Source organism: Lycium ferocissimum, chromosome 9, assembly GCF_029784015.1.
Source record: "Lycium ferocissimum isolate CSIRO_LF1 chromosome 9, AGI_CSIRO_Lferr_CH_V1, whole genome shotgun sequence".
Classification (NCBI taxonomy): Eukaryota; Viridiplantae; Streptophyta; class Magnoliopsida; order Solanales; family Solanaceae; genus Lycium; species Lycium ferocissimum.
The window spans coordinates 21758887-21773776 of record NC_081350.1 but is presented as its reverse complement, the minus strand read 5'-3'; the positions used below and the strand labels follow the sequence as shown (position 1 = coordinate 21773776).

The following is a 14890-nucleotide window of genomic DNA, read 5'->3' as shown; positions in this document are numbered from 1 at the left end:
CACAAGCGACTAGACATTCTAAAAAGTAACCTAATTTAAATTATGTAAAATAATTACAACTCGATGAAAATCATAATTGAAAAATATTGACATTTTTATGAATCTATGAGCATGTAATTTTTGTATTTATAGATAGAAGTAGATTTTTTGGTATTTATTAAGTTTTAATTTCACTCATAATATTTCATGTAACGATAGTTTGTGCTAGCCAAATGTGGTGCTTTAACCTTAGTTTTAGATGAAATTAAGGGGGGAAAATTAAAAATTCATTAAATGGACGTCAAGAATCAATTTAGTTCTTCATATATAGTTTATGCTTAAAAAAAATTAATTCTAAGTTAAAATTGCAATTTATACTATTTTTAATTTAAAAAATTAAGTTGATCTAATTCAATTTAGCTTCATAATTTAGTCAAATTGACTTTGGAAAAATGAAAAATGACACACAAATTAATATAGGGAGCAAGAGTAATTAGTAAGATCTAATAAATGCTTCAGTTCAAAATGATAATGTGGCTCAATGATTGCCTAAATTTTTCTAATATGTATAATAACAAATAATGTAAAGGGTAATTTAATAATCCTTTCAGTTTATATTATATGGTGTTTTTAAATTGCGCAAGAAAGCAAGAAGCGTTTCACTAAATTATCTTAAATTAAATAATACATATTTAATATGATTTTTTGGTTATATAAAAATTCACTTATCGAAATAATGGAAAATTTGGTATAAAGAAAAACTATTAATAAAGAACAAGAAAAGATTCACAAAAAGTTATTGTACTACAATTCAATATACACCAATTACATAGGCGTACATAACCATTGATTTAAGATAAAGAATGAGTCCAAAAAATAAAAATAGGCAAGGAAAAGACAAAATAAAGCCACGTCTAGCAACACTATTGGATTAAAATTCTTGTGATTACTACAGATTACATCCTCCCTTATATATAGTTACAATTTTTAAGTTATGTAAAAATTCACTTTACTAAATAATGAGAAATTTGGTTTAAAAAAAACTATTAATACCTTCTCAATTATATATATATATATATATATTTTTTTTTTTTTCGGATCAAATATAAAATCTAAAAATATCATATAATATGAACCGAAGGAAGTAAAGAGCAAGCAAAAATTCACAAAAAGTTTCTATAATTTAATATACACCAATTACATATGCCCACATAAAAATTGATTTGAAGATAAAGAATGAGTCCAAAAAATGACAGTTTAATAGGCAAGGAAAAGACAAAATAAAGTCATGTATATCAACACCATAGGATTAACATTCTTGTGAGGACTACAAAAATTTTGGATCCTCCCTTATATATAGTAGTAAAGTTTACCTCCAAACTCCTCTAGGAAACAAATATAATTTAGAATGACATTTATTATAAGGGACAACTACGTATATATACATCTTAAGGAGAAATATTTACGAAACGTGACGATAGTTTTATATTTACAAAACCTATACAAAACATGCTTTTTAAAAAATATTTTAAAAAAAAAAATTGTACTTAAAAAAAATTATTTTTAAAATTTTTTTAAAAAAATTTTCGCTCAAAAATTTATGTATGGAAGTTGTATGAAATGTTTATATCTCGCTCAAGGCTTAAAAAATTCGCTCAAAATTCAGTGTATGAAACATGTATATCTCGTTCAAGGCTTAAAAAATTCGCTCAAAATCGTGTGTATGAAAACAGTATGAAATTTGTATCTCGCTCAAGTCTTAAAATTTCACTCACATTTTCGTGTATAAAGTTCATGTTAGATTTCTGTAAAATTAATACAACTACAACAACATTGTATACAACTTTGATACAACATTATATACAAGACTTAAAATAATCACTCAAATTTTTGTGTATGAAATATGTATATCTTGCTCAATGCTTAAAAGGTTTGCTCAAATTTTATGTATGAAGAACGTATGAAATGTGTATATCTCGATCAAGGCTTAAACATTACGCTCAAAATTTTACGCATGAGAATGGTATGAAATGTGTATATCTAGCTCAAGACTTAGAATTTCATTCATATTTTTCGTATATAAAGTTCATATTAGGTTTCTGAAAAATTAATACAACTACAACAACATTGTAACAACTTTCATACAATATTCAAGGCTTAAAGTTTTCGCTCACAATTTTGTGTATGAAAATTATATTAAAAATTTCGCTCACACATACACATTTCATACACAAAAAATTGAGGTAATTTTTTAAGCCTTTGAGCTAATATATATATATATAAAATTAATTTTTTTTAAATATAAAAAATTATTTTTAAAAAGATATATATATATATATATATATAAAAATCTTTTTTTAAAAAAAAATTAGTTTTAAAAAAAATAAAATATTTTTTAATTTAAAAAAAAAATATTTTCTAGAAAAAAAAGAACGAAAAATATATAAAAATCGATCATGTTTCATAATATATCATTATATTTTATAAATAAGAAAAACTATCTATATATTTTGTAATAAAAAGTCTTAAGTAGCTACCCTATATAATTTTCCCATATTATAATTCCGATAGTTCACAGCAACTCTACTATCAATTGGTACCCATACTATTTGTGATTTGGCATACACATAACATCCATTATAACATAAATTTTAAATACCGTCAACAGCTCATCAGCTTATGCACTGGTTTTAATCATCTTCTTCTTTATTTCTTTCAGAGATGTGGATGTGTAATCCATCTCCGAAGAACAAACCGGGTTTTCGGACAATATTCCCTTCTTTTTTCTTTCTCCACCTGAAAAATTTATAACGAAATAATCGGACTTTAATTTTCTTTCTTACAATTGAAACATTTTATCTTGAAATATTGTGTTTTACCTGTACTTGGTGACTAAGTAATGAAGAAAAATGGATATTTACAGCTTGGCGAGATCAGCTCCAATCTGAGACCCCCACCAAATGCCATGAACTTCCTCGATGCACTATGTAGTTCTTCCTCCTTTACATAGATATTCCCATATTTTAAGTCCACTATAAAATGCTATAGTACATGAAAAGAAAATGGGATATGTGAAATTAAATATAAATATTAGTATACGATTACTTGCCTTCCAACGCCATGGATTGAACACAGGGGGGTCCTAATAGTTATTTGAATCAAGATTAACTGATGGTGGACATACTACCACTATCCAACCTGCTGGAATTGTGAATCCTGCAAAGAAAAGAACTTGTTGTAGTGGTTGGTGTTGTTGGGCTAAAACGGCCCAAAGATACTCTTAACATGATGTGATATTGTCCGCTTTGGGTCAAGCCCGCACGGTTTTCTCCAAAAGGCCTCACATCATTAAGAGTATCTAACTCCTTAGAAGTAGCTCTTTTTTATTTTCAGCTACCAATGTGGCACTTTGTTCGCACAGCCAACAATCTCCCCCTCGAACTAAGTTTCACATGACTCATTACGGGTCAGAGATTCAACGTGTCAATGTGACACCCACATCGTCAGAGTATTTACGGTCACCGAATCCCAAAGGCTGTGTATGCATCTTCAAAGCTACGGGTAAAGGTTGTAAACCGGCCCATAGACGGGCAAAGGCACTAAGTTGGGCCCCACGCCACACTCCGCCATCTTCATACTCGTCTCACCAAACCATTGGCTCTGATACCAGTTGTTGGGCTAAAAGCAAAGATCTTTCTTAACATGATGTGATATTGTCCGCACAGTCAAGCCCGCACGGTTTTCTCCAAAAGGCCTCACATCATTAAGAGTATCCAACTCCTTATAAGTAGCTCTTTTTTATTTTCAGCTACCAATGTGGTACTTTGTTCGCACAGCCAACAGGTGTTTGAAGATTTGAACAATATTAGTCATCTTTATGAATTGCATAATTTCAACATAATGTATTTTTAAAATAAACTTAGCAATGATAATTTGACAGTACTAGTATAGCAAACTAGCAACTGCCAGTGCAAAAATAGATGCATGACATTTGAAAGCAAATAGACAGGATATCGAATGAACTTATTAGTACCTTTTAGTTTCACGTCTTTTAGTACTCTGAAAATTCCTGGCACGATATTGGCTAGTCTTACTATTTCATTCACAACCTGCAGCTCAGTTCAAAATCATTAGCACAAGAAAAAGAAAAAGAAAAGGGAAAAGGGCCTGATTTACCCCTCTACTTTGGGAAATGGTTCATATTTACCCCTCGTTATACTATCAGTCCACTTATACCCCTACCGTTAGAATAGTTGCAATATTTACCCCTATATTTAACCCTTGTCCACTGTGGCCAATGTCGTGGGCCAGGCCTGTCCACTGTGTCCCATTACATTGCCACATAAGAGGCCATGTCAGCAATCCCAATTAGATGAGTCTTAAAATTAAAAGACCAAATGATGCCTTCTTCTTCACCATTAAAATGCCTTCGTCTTCACCATTAAAATGCTGTCCACTGTGTCCCATTACGCGCACTCTTCCCTTTGAAATTTGGAAGATGCCAATACTAAGGCACATCCATGTGAAAGGAGATGTTTTGTTATTTGAACCCATTGCTAATCACTCTGAAAAGAACGTTCAAGTCTTGGGGAATCTGCAAACACTTTGCACTATTACTATTAGCTCAATCAACTTTTCGCATGGACTTGTTGCTACAGTACCTAATCTAATGACATTGGCCACTAATCTGGTAACCAACGGAAACTATGCGGATTGGTTTGGTGATTGTCTCAACAACCTAGTGCATCTGTACTCACTTTAAACTCTGAAGTTTCTGTTCAATTTGCCAATGAAAAATCCTCGTCCCTATAATTCTATCCAACGCTGGGATGCATTCCCGCCGAATCTCAAGAAGTTGACTTTGAGCTGCAGCCTTTTACCATGGGAAGATGCTAAAGTTCTAGGGAAGTTACCAAATCTTGAAGTTCTGAAACTGAAACATTTGTCCTTCCAAGGACCGGAATGGGAAACCAATGAAGAGGGGTTTCATCAACTCAATTATCTGTTGGTTGAGAGCAGAGACTTGGTGCTTTGGAAGCAGGCCAGTACAGGTGGTTATCCATTTCCAGCTCTCCGACATTTAGTTTTGAGGTTTTGCTACAAGCTAAAAGAAATCCCTTATGAAATTGATGATATCCCATCATTGGAAGTTATCGAGTTGCATTCCTGTAGCCCTTATGCCGCGAGACTCGCTACAACGATTCAAGAAGAGCAAATTAACTCGGGAAACAGTTGCCTTGAAAGTTGCCTTATGCCTCGAAGACAGCATTTTAATGGTGAAGAAGAAGGCATTTTAATGGTGAAGAAGAAGGCATCATTTGGTCTTTTAATTTTAAGACTCATCTAATTGGGATTGTTGACATGGCCTCTTATGTGGCAATGTAATGGGACACAGTGGACAGGCCTGGCCCACGACATTGGCCACAGTGGACAAGGGTTAAATATAGGGGTAAATATTGCAACTATTCTAACGGTAGGGGTATAAGTGGACTGATAGTATAACGAGGGGTAAATATGAACCATTTCTCAAAGTAGAGGGGCAAATCAGGCCCTTTTCCCAAAAGAAAAAAAAGGTAAGTTTATATATAGTAATAGAAGAAGTACCTTGAACAATTTAAATTAAGTTAAAGTCAGAGATACCATATGAAAGATAATGCACACCTTATGCGCGAAAGTCATTGATTTGTATTCTGCCCATGAAATAGCAGACTCTTTGTCCTCTCGGTTTTTAAGAATTTTTTTGTGTTCTTCCTGGGAACGTAATCAGAAAACGCATTGCAATTCCCATTCTAGAACAAAGTGAAGAAAGATGAATGTTCAAAATATTAGAAAAAGGTAATTAAGGAGAATGAGATTTTCAGGGACGAGACGAACCATAAGTTGTGTGAGCACGTCCGGATGATCATTGCGAAACTTAAAACTTAAGGCAATGGCAGAAGAATTTGTCTCAAAAGCAGCAACCAAGACTCCGAAGATTGTATTGAGGGCTGTGTCCTCTGTTAGGATTGATTCTTCGTTGCCTATTTTCACCAAGTATGTGATCCAAGAAATCTTCTTTGTTTCGTTTTCCCTTTGATGATTTCCTCTCCTCCACAATGTCTTTGATAAATTAATGGCTTTTTTACGCCCCTGGAAAAACATTCACCATAAACAGCGGCTTCTGGTTCACATACTAATTATAATGCAGAGATTAATAATGACGGAATTATTATACATGAATTACTTACTAAACAGATTTGAATACTTTACCTGTAAAGAGGCATGATAAGCTGTACCAGGGATATTCGCGGGAAAACAGACGAAAGCCATCCATTAGAGCTTTGTAGTTCTCTCTCAATTCCAATGCTTTTTCGTGATCATGGCATCCCAGCATCTTTTCAACCATAAATTTGACTAGCAACTGGATTAATGCATATCAATATCATAACGCGTTGTGACATAACATAATTAAATAAATAAAAATGTATTCACCTAAAGTGGAAGAGACTATCACAATTTCAGATGCTTCTTTGACGTCAACATCTCCTTGACCAGCCCATTGATGCAAGTATTAACGAATGTTAAGGTCAATTTAAAAAATGAGGTTCTTGTTTAGCTTATCAGGGCCAACGAGGCTTAGAACTAAATTTCTAAGGTACTTATGAAAGTCCCTTTATTGTCAAGAAAGCCAAATTTTCCAGTTAGATCAACAGCATTCTTTGTGTACCAACACTGAAACAATGCTTCCTCTTGTTGGAACACATAGTAATTCACTTCAGGATCAGTAGATACAACCACAGGATGCCCAACTAAAGTAATCTTAAATAGCTTCCCATATCTGCAAAATCAAGAAATTTTGTTGAATTATTGTATGCCCTCAAATAGTCATACACATTGCATTAGTCCCATCAGAAATTGACTCGTTATTAAGGAATACATCAGAAACGTTTCTAACAAGCCAATTTCTAAGGGGCGTCTATGGGAAATTTACTTTTTCAAGTAGTGAAATAAACCATGATTAAACAACAGCAATTACTATGTCACAGTCCCAAACAAATTTTGATCTGCTTCCAATTTAAATTCCTGTCAGGTATTAGACCATGATTACCTCTAAGAAAATTTTGGGGAATATATAGTTTTTCTTTTCATAGTGTGTAACTTTTCTGGACCGACGCTGGACAGTTTTTTAACACCATATAGTAATTCTAATTTGGTAATCTAAAAATCCAATAAATAACCAGTTATAATCGGTTAAGATACACTGATATTGTAAAAGTTGTCCGTGTAAATAAGAAAATCCGTTGAAAAATATTTAAGTTGACAAACCTTGCAGATCCTTTTTTAATGAAGGGTAGGATTCCTTCGAAAGGATGTAAGGAGAAGAAATCCATGGACTCTCCAATAATGGGTAGACCCATAGAGCCAGGTAACCACATTGTTTCAAATTCAAAAAGTTCTTTCATCTCAATTCAAATATTTTTATCTTTCAATTCATATTTAAATTCAAATATTTTTATCTTTTATTTTAATGTGGTTAAGCCAAGTGGCAAGCTAATAACAAGCTACTTGGCAATTTTAAGACAAAATTAATGAGAATTAGACAAAATTAATAAGAATTTTAATAAAAGTTTTGAAGTTATAATTGAAATATGAAGATTCAAATTTGAATCTAAAACTAATTTAAAAACAGATATTATCAATATTTATATTTATCTATTCACAACTCTCAACAGATGATTAATTTGGGAAGAATGTGATCATTTCTAATTCTTATTGGCTTATTGTTTTCATTATTTTACAAAAATATTTCGTTCTGTTCCTATTCGTTACGAGTAGTTTTACGTTGAGATCTTATTTTTACATTGCATGTTATTATTTTCTGACGTGGTGTTTGTTGTAACTTTTTTCAAGCATTTATATTCTTTACTGCAAGCAGCAGAGGAAATTTAAAGTTGATTAGTGATGAATTTGAATTGTAGTTAAATCTTTTAAAGTTAATCTGGGATTCTTATCAAGAAGGACTCCTTATAGATAATCCCAAAGTTCAACCAAATTGATTATCTTAATTTTAAACTCTTTTAAACCTATATATATTTTTTTAATTATGGTTACTTATCTATTCAATGATATTAGAAAATAAAGTTCAAAATTCAAATTGCAAGCTGTCCAAATTTGCCTCCTATGTTATCTCAAAAACTTATTACGTTCTTTTATCAATGAACTTAAAATTGTTTTGAACTTTGACAATATATTAGTAGGAAATTTACTTGTCATAGCTATCTCGCTAAGATTTATTTATGAATAATGACTACCTTATTTTTTATTTAATTTTCATAGCTTTGTTTTTTTAAAATTACATTCCATAACTGGTCCAGTAAGTTTCAAAATACATATACCTCTATCTATTCTCCCTCACTACACATTTAAGATTTTTCATCTTCTCCAAACCCAAAAAAAAAAAAAATTCTCTCTCCTTCCTATTCAATAACACAATTGTCGCAGCCTCATTGCCGGAGCTCCAGCGACAAACCATGACAACAACACCTCTCTCCTCTCCTTCACATCGGAGATCCCACGCTCAAATCCATCGAAGATCCGAGATCCGACATTCAAATCCACTGTAGATTCAAGATCCGAGATCTGACGCTTACACCGGAGATCCAACGCTCAGATCTGATGCCCAGATCCGATGCATCAGAGCCAAGTAATGTCTCTTGTCGGAGAGGAAGAAGGTATAAAGTTGAATGGTTTAACTATTGTATCTGCTCTTTCTTCTTGTGCCAAAACTGGGGCATTAGAGGCAGGTAAAAAGATTCATGATAGTATTACGAACAATGGGCTTCATTTGAACGTAGCAGTTGCTAATGCTTTGGTCGATATGTATGTGAAATGCGGGTATATTGAGCCCAAGCCAGTTTTTAGTAGATTAAAGGAGAAGGATATTCGTACGTGGACTATAATGATATGGGGTTGAGCAATTCATGGACATGTAGATAAAGCTCTTAGGTGTTTTGAACAGATGATATTAATCAAGCCATTATCGTCAAGTGTATTTCTTTGATTATGGGGGCTCATGTGAACTATCTGTGGGGGTATTTTGTATTTCGCTTATATTTTTTTGAGAGTAAATATAGTAGTGTTTTTATTTCGTCGGAGATCCGACCGGTGTTATTGTATTCTTCATATTTAAATACAGTGTATTTTGTATTTTAGCCGGACATATGACCAGATTTGATTGTATTCTTCATTGTCGTCATTTTTTGAGTGTAAATACATTCAAATACAGTCGAAAACATTCAATTGATGCGACGTCGGGTGGCGACTTTACTGATCTGAACTTGAATACATTTAAATATAACCAAAACAAAAGGATTATCAATATATAAATACAATGAAATACACAACTCCTTTGTGTATTTGAAGGATCTACTCCACTTTGCTTTTATGATATATGTATTTCGCTGTATTTAAAAATACGGAAATACAGCCAAAACTCCTTCGTGTATTTAAGGGATTTACTCCACTCTGTTTTTATGATATATGTATTTCAATGTATTTAAAAACACGTAAATACAGCCGAAATCACATAAAAGGTAGTTACGGTTTGTGAATTGCAAACTTGTAGCTATATATTGTTAGGAGCTTATAAAAGGTAGTTGTTTATGTAAGTTTCCCATATTAGTATTAAGTAGTGCAAAAGTAATAAAACAATATGGGCAAAACAAATTTATTGGATGACTTTATGATATATTTACTCTCTCTCTCTATATACACACACACACACACACCCCAACAGACTCTCGCACCAACAGACACTAATGATATATAAATCGAGGTAAGATATTCTTCTCATCTATTAAGGTAGATTTTATAGCGTAAATGGACATACAATGCTCTATTTATATATTATATTTGTGTCGTTTCAGCAATTTTTGGACAGCTTAAGCTGTAAAGAAACGAGGTATTAAACTTGTACATCAAGGTACTCTCACGTTATTTTTGAATCCCGTGAATATCTTTATCAACTTCTTTGTTTTAGTTAATTTTTTTTTCATATATAAATAGTTAATGTAAAATCATGCATTCTGGAATATATCACCTTTCACACAACAATTATATCAAGTTAATATATATATATATATATATATATTTTTTATTGTGTTTCATGTACAGTATCAAGCGCAAGAACTTTTAGGTAACTTTTTTCAGAAATTAAAATATATACACACTACATAAAATCAGCTTATAGATTAAGTACTTGGCAATTTTAGGACTATGTTTATTATGAATAACAATAGCATATACTTTAATTGAAATATAAAGATTTTAAATTTGAAGTGCATACAAATGCTTTTTTTAGGAAGTATACAACTTTTAAATTTTACCTCTAAATTATAGGATTTAGGATAATATCTCCATTCCACTTAGTTCGATTTGAAAATACATAAACACATAAAAAAAGATAACGCAGATAAGTAAAAATTAAAACTCAAAATTGTGTATTAAAAATAAAATAGAGAATTTAAGTTTAAAATAGCTACATATACATTAAGCTATAAAAAGTTTTTTTTTTTTTTTTTTTTTTTTTCTTTTTTTAAAAGATAGCTGCAAGGGGTTAGGGGGTAATCACCGGACAATTTGTAGGATTGGCCTTCGCTGGGGGTGGTCTTTAATTTGTCTCTCAAATTGGTAGTCTTTAACTTTTGCCTTAAGGCCCAAATTCTGCCTCGCATGAACAGTTGTGCAATTTAGGTCTTAAGGCAGAATTTACATGGGCAGAATTTTGCCTTGCGAAATTCTACCGTGCGATTTTTTTATTTTTATTAAGCTGGGATTCGGACCCACAATCTCGGGGTATTAGGCGAAAGGCAAAACTTAGAGACTACCAATTTGAAGGGCAAAAATTAAAGACCACCCCAAATGAAGGACAATCCGCGCAAAAAAAGGTTATCACCGATGTAACAAGAGGGCAAAAAATAAAGTTAATTATTGTGTTGCCTGGGCTGAGAATGCCTACAACGTTAAATTACAATATATATTTACTTATCTTTTTAAGTGAAAAAAAGAAGAAGTGATACCTTTGACGATAATTCATAAAATTAACATATACATATAAAAGCCTATATCACATTTGCAATAATCAGTTAAAATTTTAGTTTAAGCAAATCAAACTTAAAGTGTTCTCTCTAAATTATCCCAATATTAAAAGGAGAATATCTAATAAAGATATTAAGTTAAGTGACGAGCTAATAAAAAAAGGCGATATAATAATTTTTGATAATTCTTTTTTCCTAGTAACTAAATTTTATTAATCACTAAAGAGAAAGCATTACAATTTTGATAATATTAATAGGCAAAATTGTAAAATCGAGGTTAATGGACCTGAGGTAGTTGACTGAACTAGGTTACATAGAGTTCATTTTTTATTGTTTTGATAAAAAAATTTAAATTAAGTATGTTTTTCTTGGAAATTTGAACTGAAATATTATTTTAAAGTTGAATTTGAAGATAAAAATCATGTTCTCATGTCTTAACAGATTAAACAAATAAATATAGAAGTCAACTACTTAGCAAATATTTTTTAATATCATAACTTTTTAAAAATATGTCAATGGGATATGATAAGGATATTTTTTTTGTTTCATATCAAAATGTCTAAAGTAATTGCAATCGTGATATGATATTAAGTGTTAATTTCTATTTTCAGTGTAAATTTTTTATTTAAGTATACATCATTGATGACGTTAAATTTAGTATATTCATGGTTATATTTTATAGTCACAAATTTAATAATTTTAAATATGTCAATGTGATGACAAAGAATTATTATATAAAATAAATAAGATTATAATTTTTTATGATTAATTTCCTTTGATACCGACCGCGCATCACGCGGGTACGAATACTAGTTTTTATAATAACGAAAGAGTTATTCATTTTTACCTAAATATCAACAAAGTAAGAAAACTACTGTTATACTTTATACGGAAAAGGTCCATATATGCCCCTCAACTATTCAAAATTGCACGTATTTGCCCGTCATTTAAAGGTCGGTTCACTCATGCCCCTAGCGTTACGTTTTGGTTCACCACGCCCTTGAGTTAACGGAAACTTGACAAAAATATTGGAGGGTAAATTTGTGCAGTTCCACATAGTATAGGGGCATATTTGATCCACTGAAATTCCTAAATATTATGGCACAAAAATAACAATATGGCACAAAATATCATTGTATTCCAAAACATAAAAAATATTTGCAATTACAATCCATGCATCCACCATTACATTATACAACTAAAAGATCAAATGCAATTACAACCTTCTTTTAAAGATTGTTTTCACAAACAAGAGCACCATGTTACCTTTTCAAAAGAATTGTTTTATCATTAGTAAAATAAATCTTTTGAAAAAGGTAAATGGTGCATATTATTGAAAACAATCTTTAAAGATGGTTTAATTGCATTTGATCTTTTAGATTAATGTAATGGTGGATGCATGAATATAATTGCAAATGTTTTTATGTCTTGGAAAACGATGATATTTTACGCATATTGTTGTTTATGTCTGCCATAATATTTAGGAATTTCGATGGATCAAATATGCCCTTATACTATGAGGAGCTATACACAAATTTGCCTCACGATATTTTTTGTCGGTTTCGTTAACTCAAGGGCATGGGTGAACCAAAACGTAACATTAGGGGCATGAGTGAACCAACCTTCAAACAACGGGCAAATACGTGCAATTTCGAATAGTTGAGGGGCATATATGGACCTTTTCCGTACTTTATAAAAATATTATTCGACTTTGCTTAAGTTACTAGAAGAAAGCAAATGGGACACTTGTATGATATTTCACAAAGATTAAACTTTTATTAGAAATAATTATTTAGTAACAGTTAGTTTCTGAATAATCATCATTGGAGAGCCTTCTAAACCTTTTGGGGCGGCAAAGGGATTGCGGCAAGGAGATCCTATTTCTCCTTACCTATTTGCCACTGCGATGGAGTATCTCAACACAAACCTGAGTGAACTAACTAAGGATAAGCAATACAAATTTCATCCACTGTGTGCCAAACTAAAAATAACTCATCTTTCTTTCGCAGATGATTTACTGCTTTTTGCCAAGGGAGATAGGCAGTCTATCCAGTTGCTTTATGGTAAATTCACTATCTTTTCTCAAGCTTCAGGTTTACAAGCTAAGTTGAGCAAAATCAATATATATTTTGGAGGAGTTGACAACACCAAATTGGGTAATATTGAGCAGTTGCTTGGCATAGAGCATGGACAATTGCCTTTCAAATACTTGGGGATCCCTTTGGCCACAAAGAAGCTAAGCATCCTACAATGGAAACCGCTAATTCAGAAGATTGTGGCACAAATTTCCTCATGGACTGCAAAAAAGCTATCATACGTAGAAAGGTACAGTTGGTCAAATCAGTCATATTTGGGATCCAATCCTATTGGTCACAACTATTCCTCATCCCAGCTAAGGTGATCAAGACCATAGAAGCATATTGTAGAAGTTATATATGGTCTTGGAGTAATGAAATAACCAAAAGAGCTTTGGTTTCATGGAGTACAACATGTTTGTTCCTATACCTCAACAAGCAAGTTGGATGGTAAGGAAAATATTGGTAGCAAGAGTAGTATTGAGTCAAATTCAGGGGTCCCCAACTACAACCAAGAGCATGATCAATCATATTTATATGCAACTCTTAGGGTATGTCATCAATCAATTTTATATATTTACTTTATCCACTTTAATTTGTTAGGCATATTGATGGCTCTTTTACTTTGTCAAATATTCAATATTTTATTTGTACCTTAGTGATCTAGCGTGGTGTGAAATGCACTTCATAATTAGTAGTGCTTTGCATCAGTGGCCACTTTGGAAATTTTTAGGACACTTCGGCAATGATAGGCTTAAAATTCTCTCTAAAACCTTGAAAATTGGTGACTTTAAACGTATGACTCCGCTTGTCTTTAGGCAAAGGAAAACCTTCAAGGTCAAACAATCAAACATGAGAACTCTGGACTTCTTATAAGCCTTGGATAATTCTTCTCCCTTTGACCTAACTTTTAGAGTGTGAGTTAGGGCCAAGACCTATTTTGACAAAATTTAAAATTTGGCCTATCTGATAGGCGAAGTCAAAAACGTTTTTGAAGGTGACCCCTGAAATAGAGTGCATGCTTTACTGCTTCTACTATTTCTATTGCACGGATCTCTTACATTTTTATTCAGTATTCATAATGCAGTAATTGTGCATACAAAAATTCGTAAACGTGCTTTAATTTGACTGTATTTTGTTACCAAAAAACATGACACGTGCTTACTTATAGTCATAACTCGCAAGTACATCAGCCGTCCAAGAAATAATGCGACGAGTAAAATGTTGATTCCACGAGAATTGGTGAAATTAGGAACTATTCTCTCTGTCCCAATTTATGTGATATAGTTTGACTAGACACGTAATTCAGAAAAAAATGAGAACTTTTAAAACTTGTGGTCTAAAACAAGTCATAAATATTTGTGTGACTCTAAATAATTTCATTAAGGGTAAAAAGAGAAGTTTCACGTTAAATTATTTTTAAAAATAGAAATTGTATCATTCCTTTTGAAACAAACTAAAAAGGAAAGTGTATCATGTAAATTGAAGCAGAGACATTAATATGAATGTCCTATGGTGTTATTTGAGAAATTGATATCGGGTTATAAAAAGATTAAATAATCTAAAGCTTAAATAAAGAATACTACTAAAATGTATATTTTACTTAGTTAATTCTGTGGTAAAAAGACAACCAGCTCTATATTTTTAAATTTTTTATCATCAGCTATTTATAGTACTGTGATTCCAAAACACGGCAGATTAGATTATATATATCAACATGTTACTATTAATTTATTGAAGATGCAACTAATCTGTGGTATA

General features: G+C 31.8%; 1 protein-coding gene across 1 annotated transcript; it reads right to left on the bottom strand.

Moving 5' to 3' along the window:
- Nucleotides 1-5654: 5654 nt before the first annotated feature.
- Nucleotides 5655-7394, bottom strand: LOC132031663 (3-epi-6-deoxocathasterone 23-monooxygenase CYP90D1-like). Its single transcript, XM_059421610.1, has 5 exons — nucleotides 7285-7394; nucleotides 6618-6796; nucleotides 6229-6248; nucleotides 5854-6108; nucleotides 5655-5768 (listed from the first exon to the last, which is right to left on the bottom strand). The coding sequence occupies exons 1-5, from the start codon at nucleotides 7392-7394 to the stop codon at nucleotides 5655-5657; spliced, it is 678 nt and encodes a 225-aa protein (XP_059277593.1).
- Between the last annotated feature and the right edge of the window lie 7496 nt (nucleotides 7395-14890).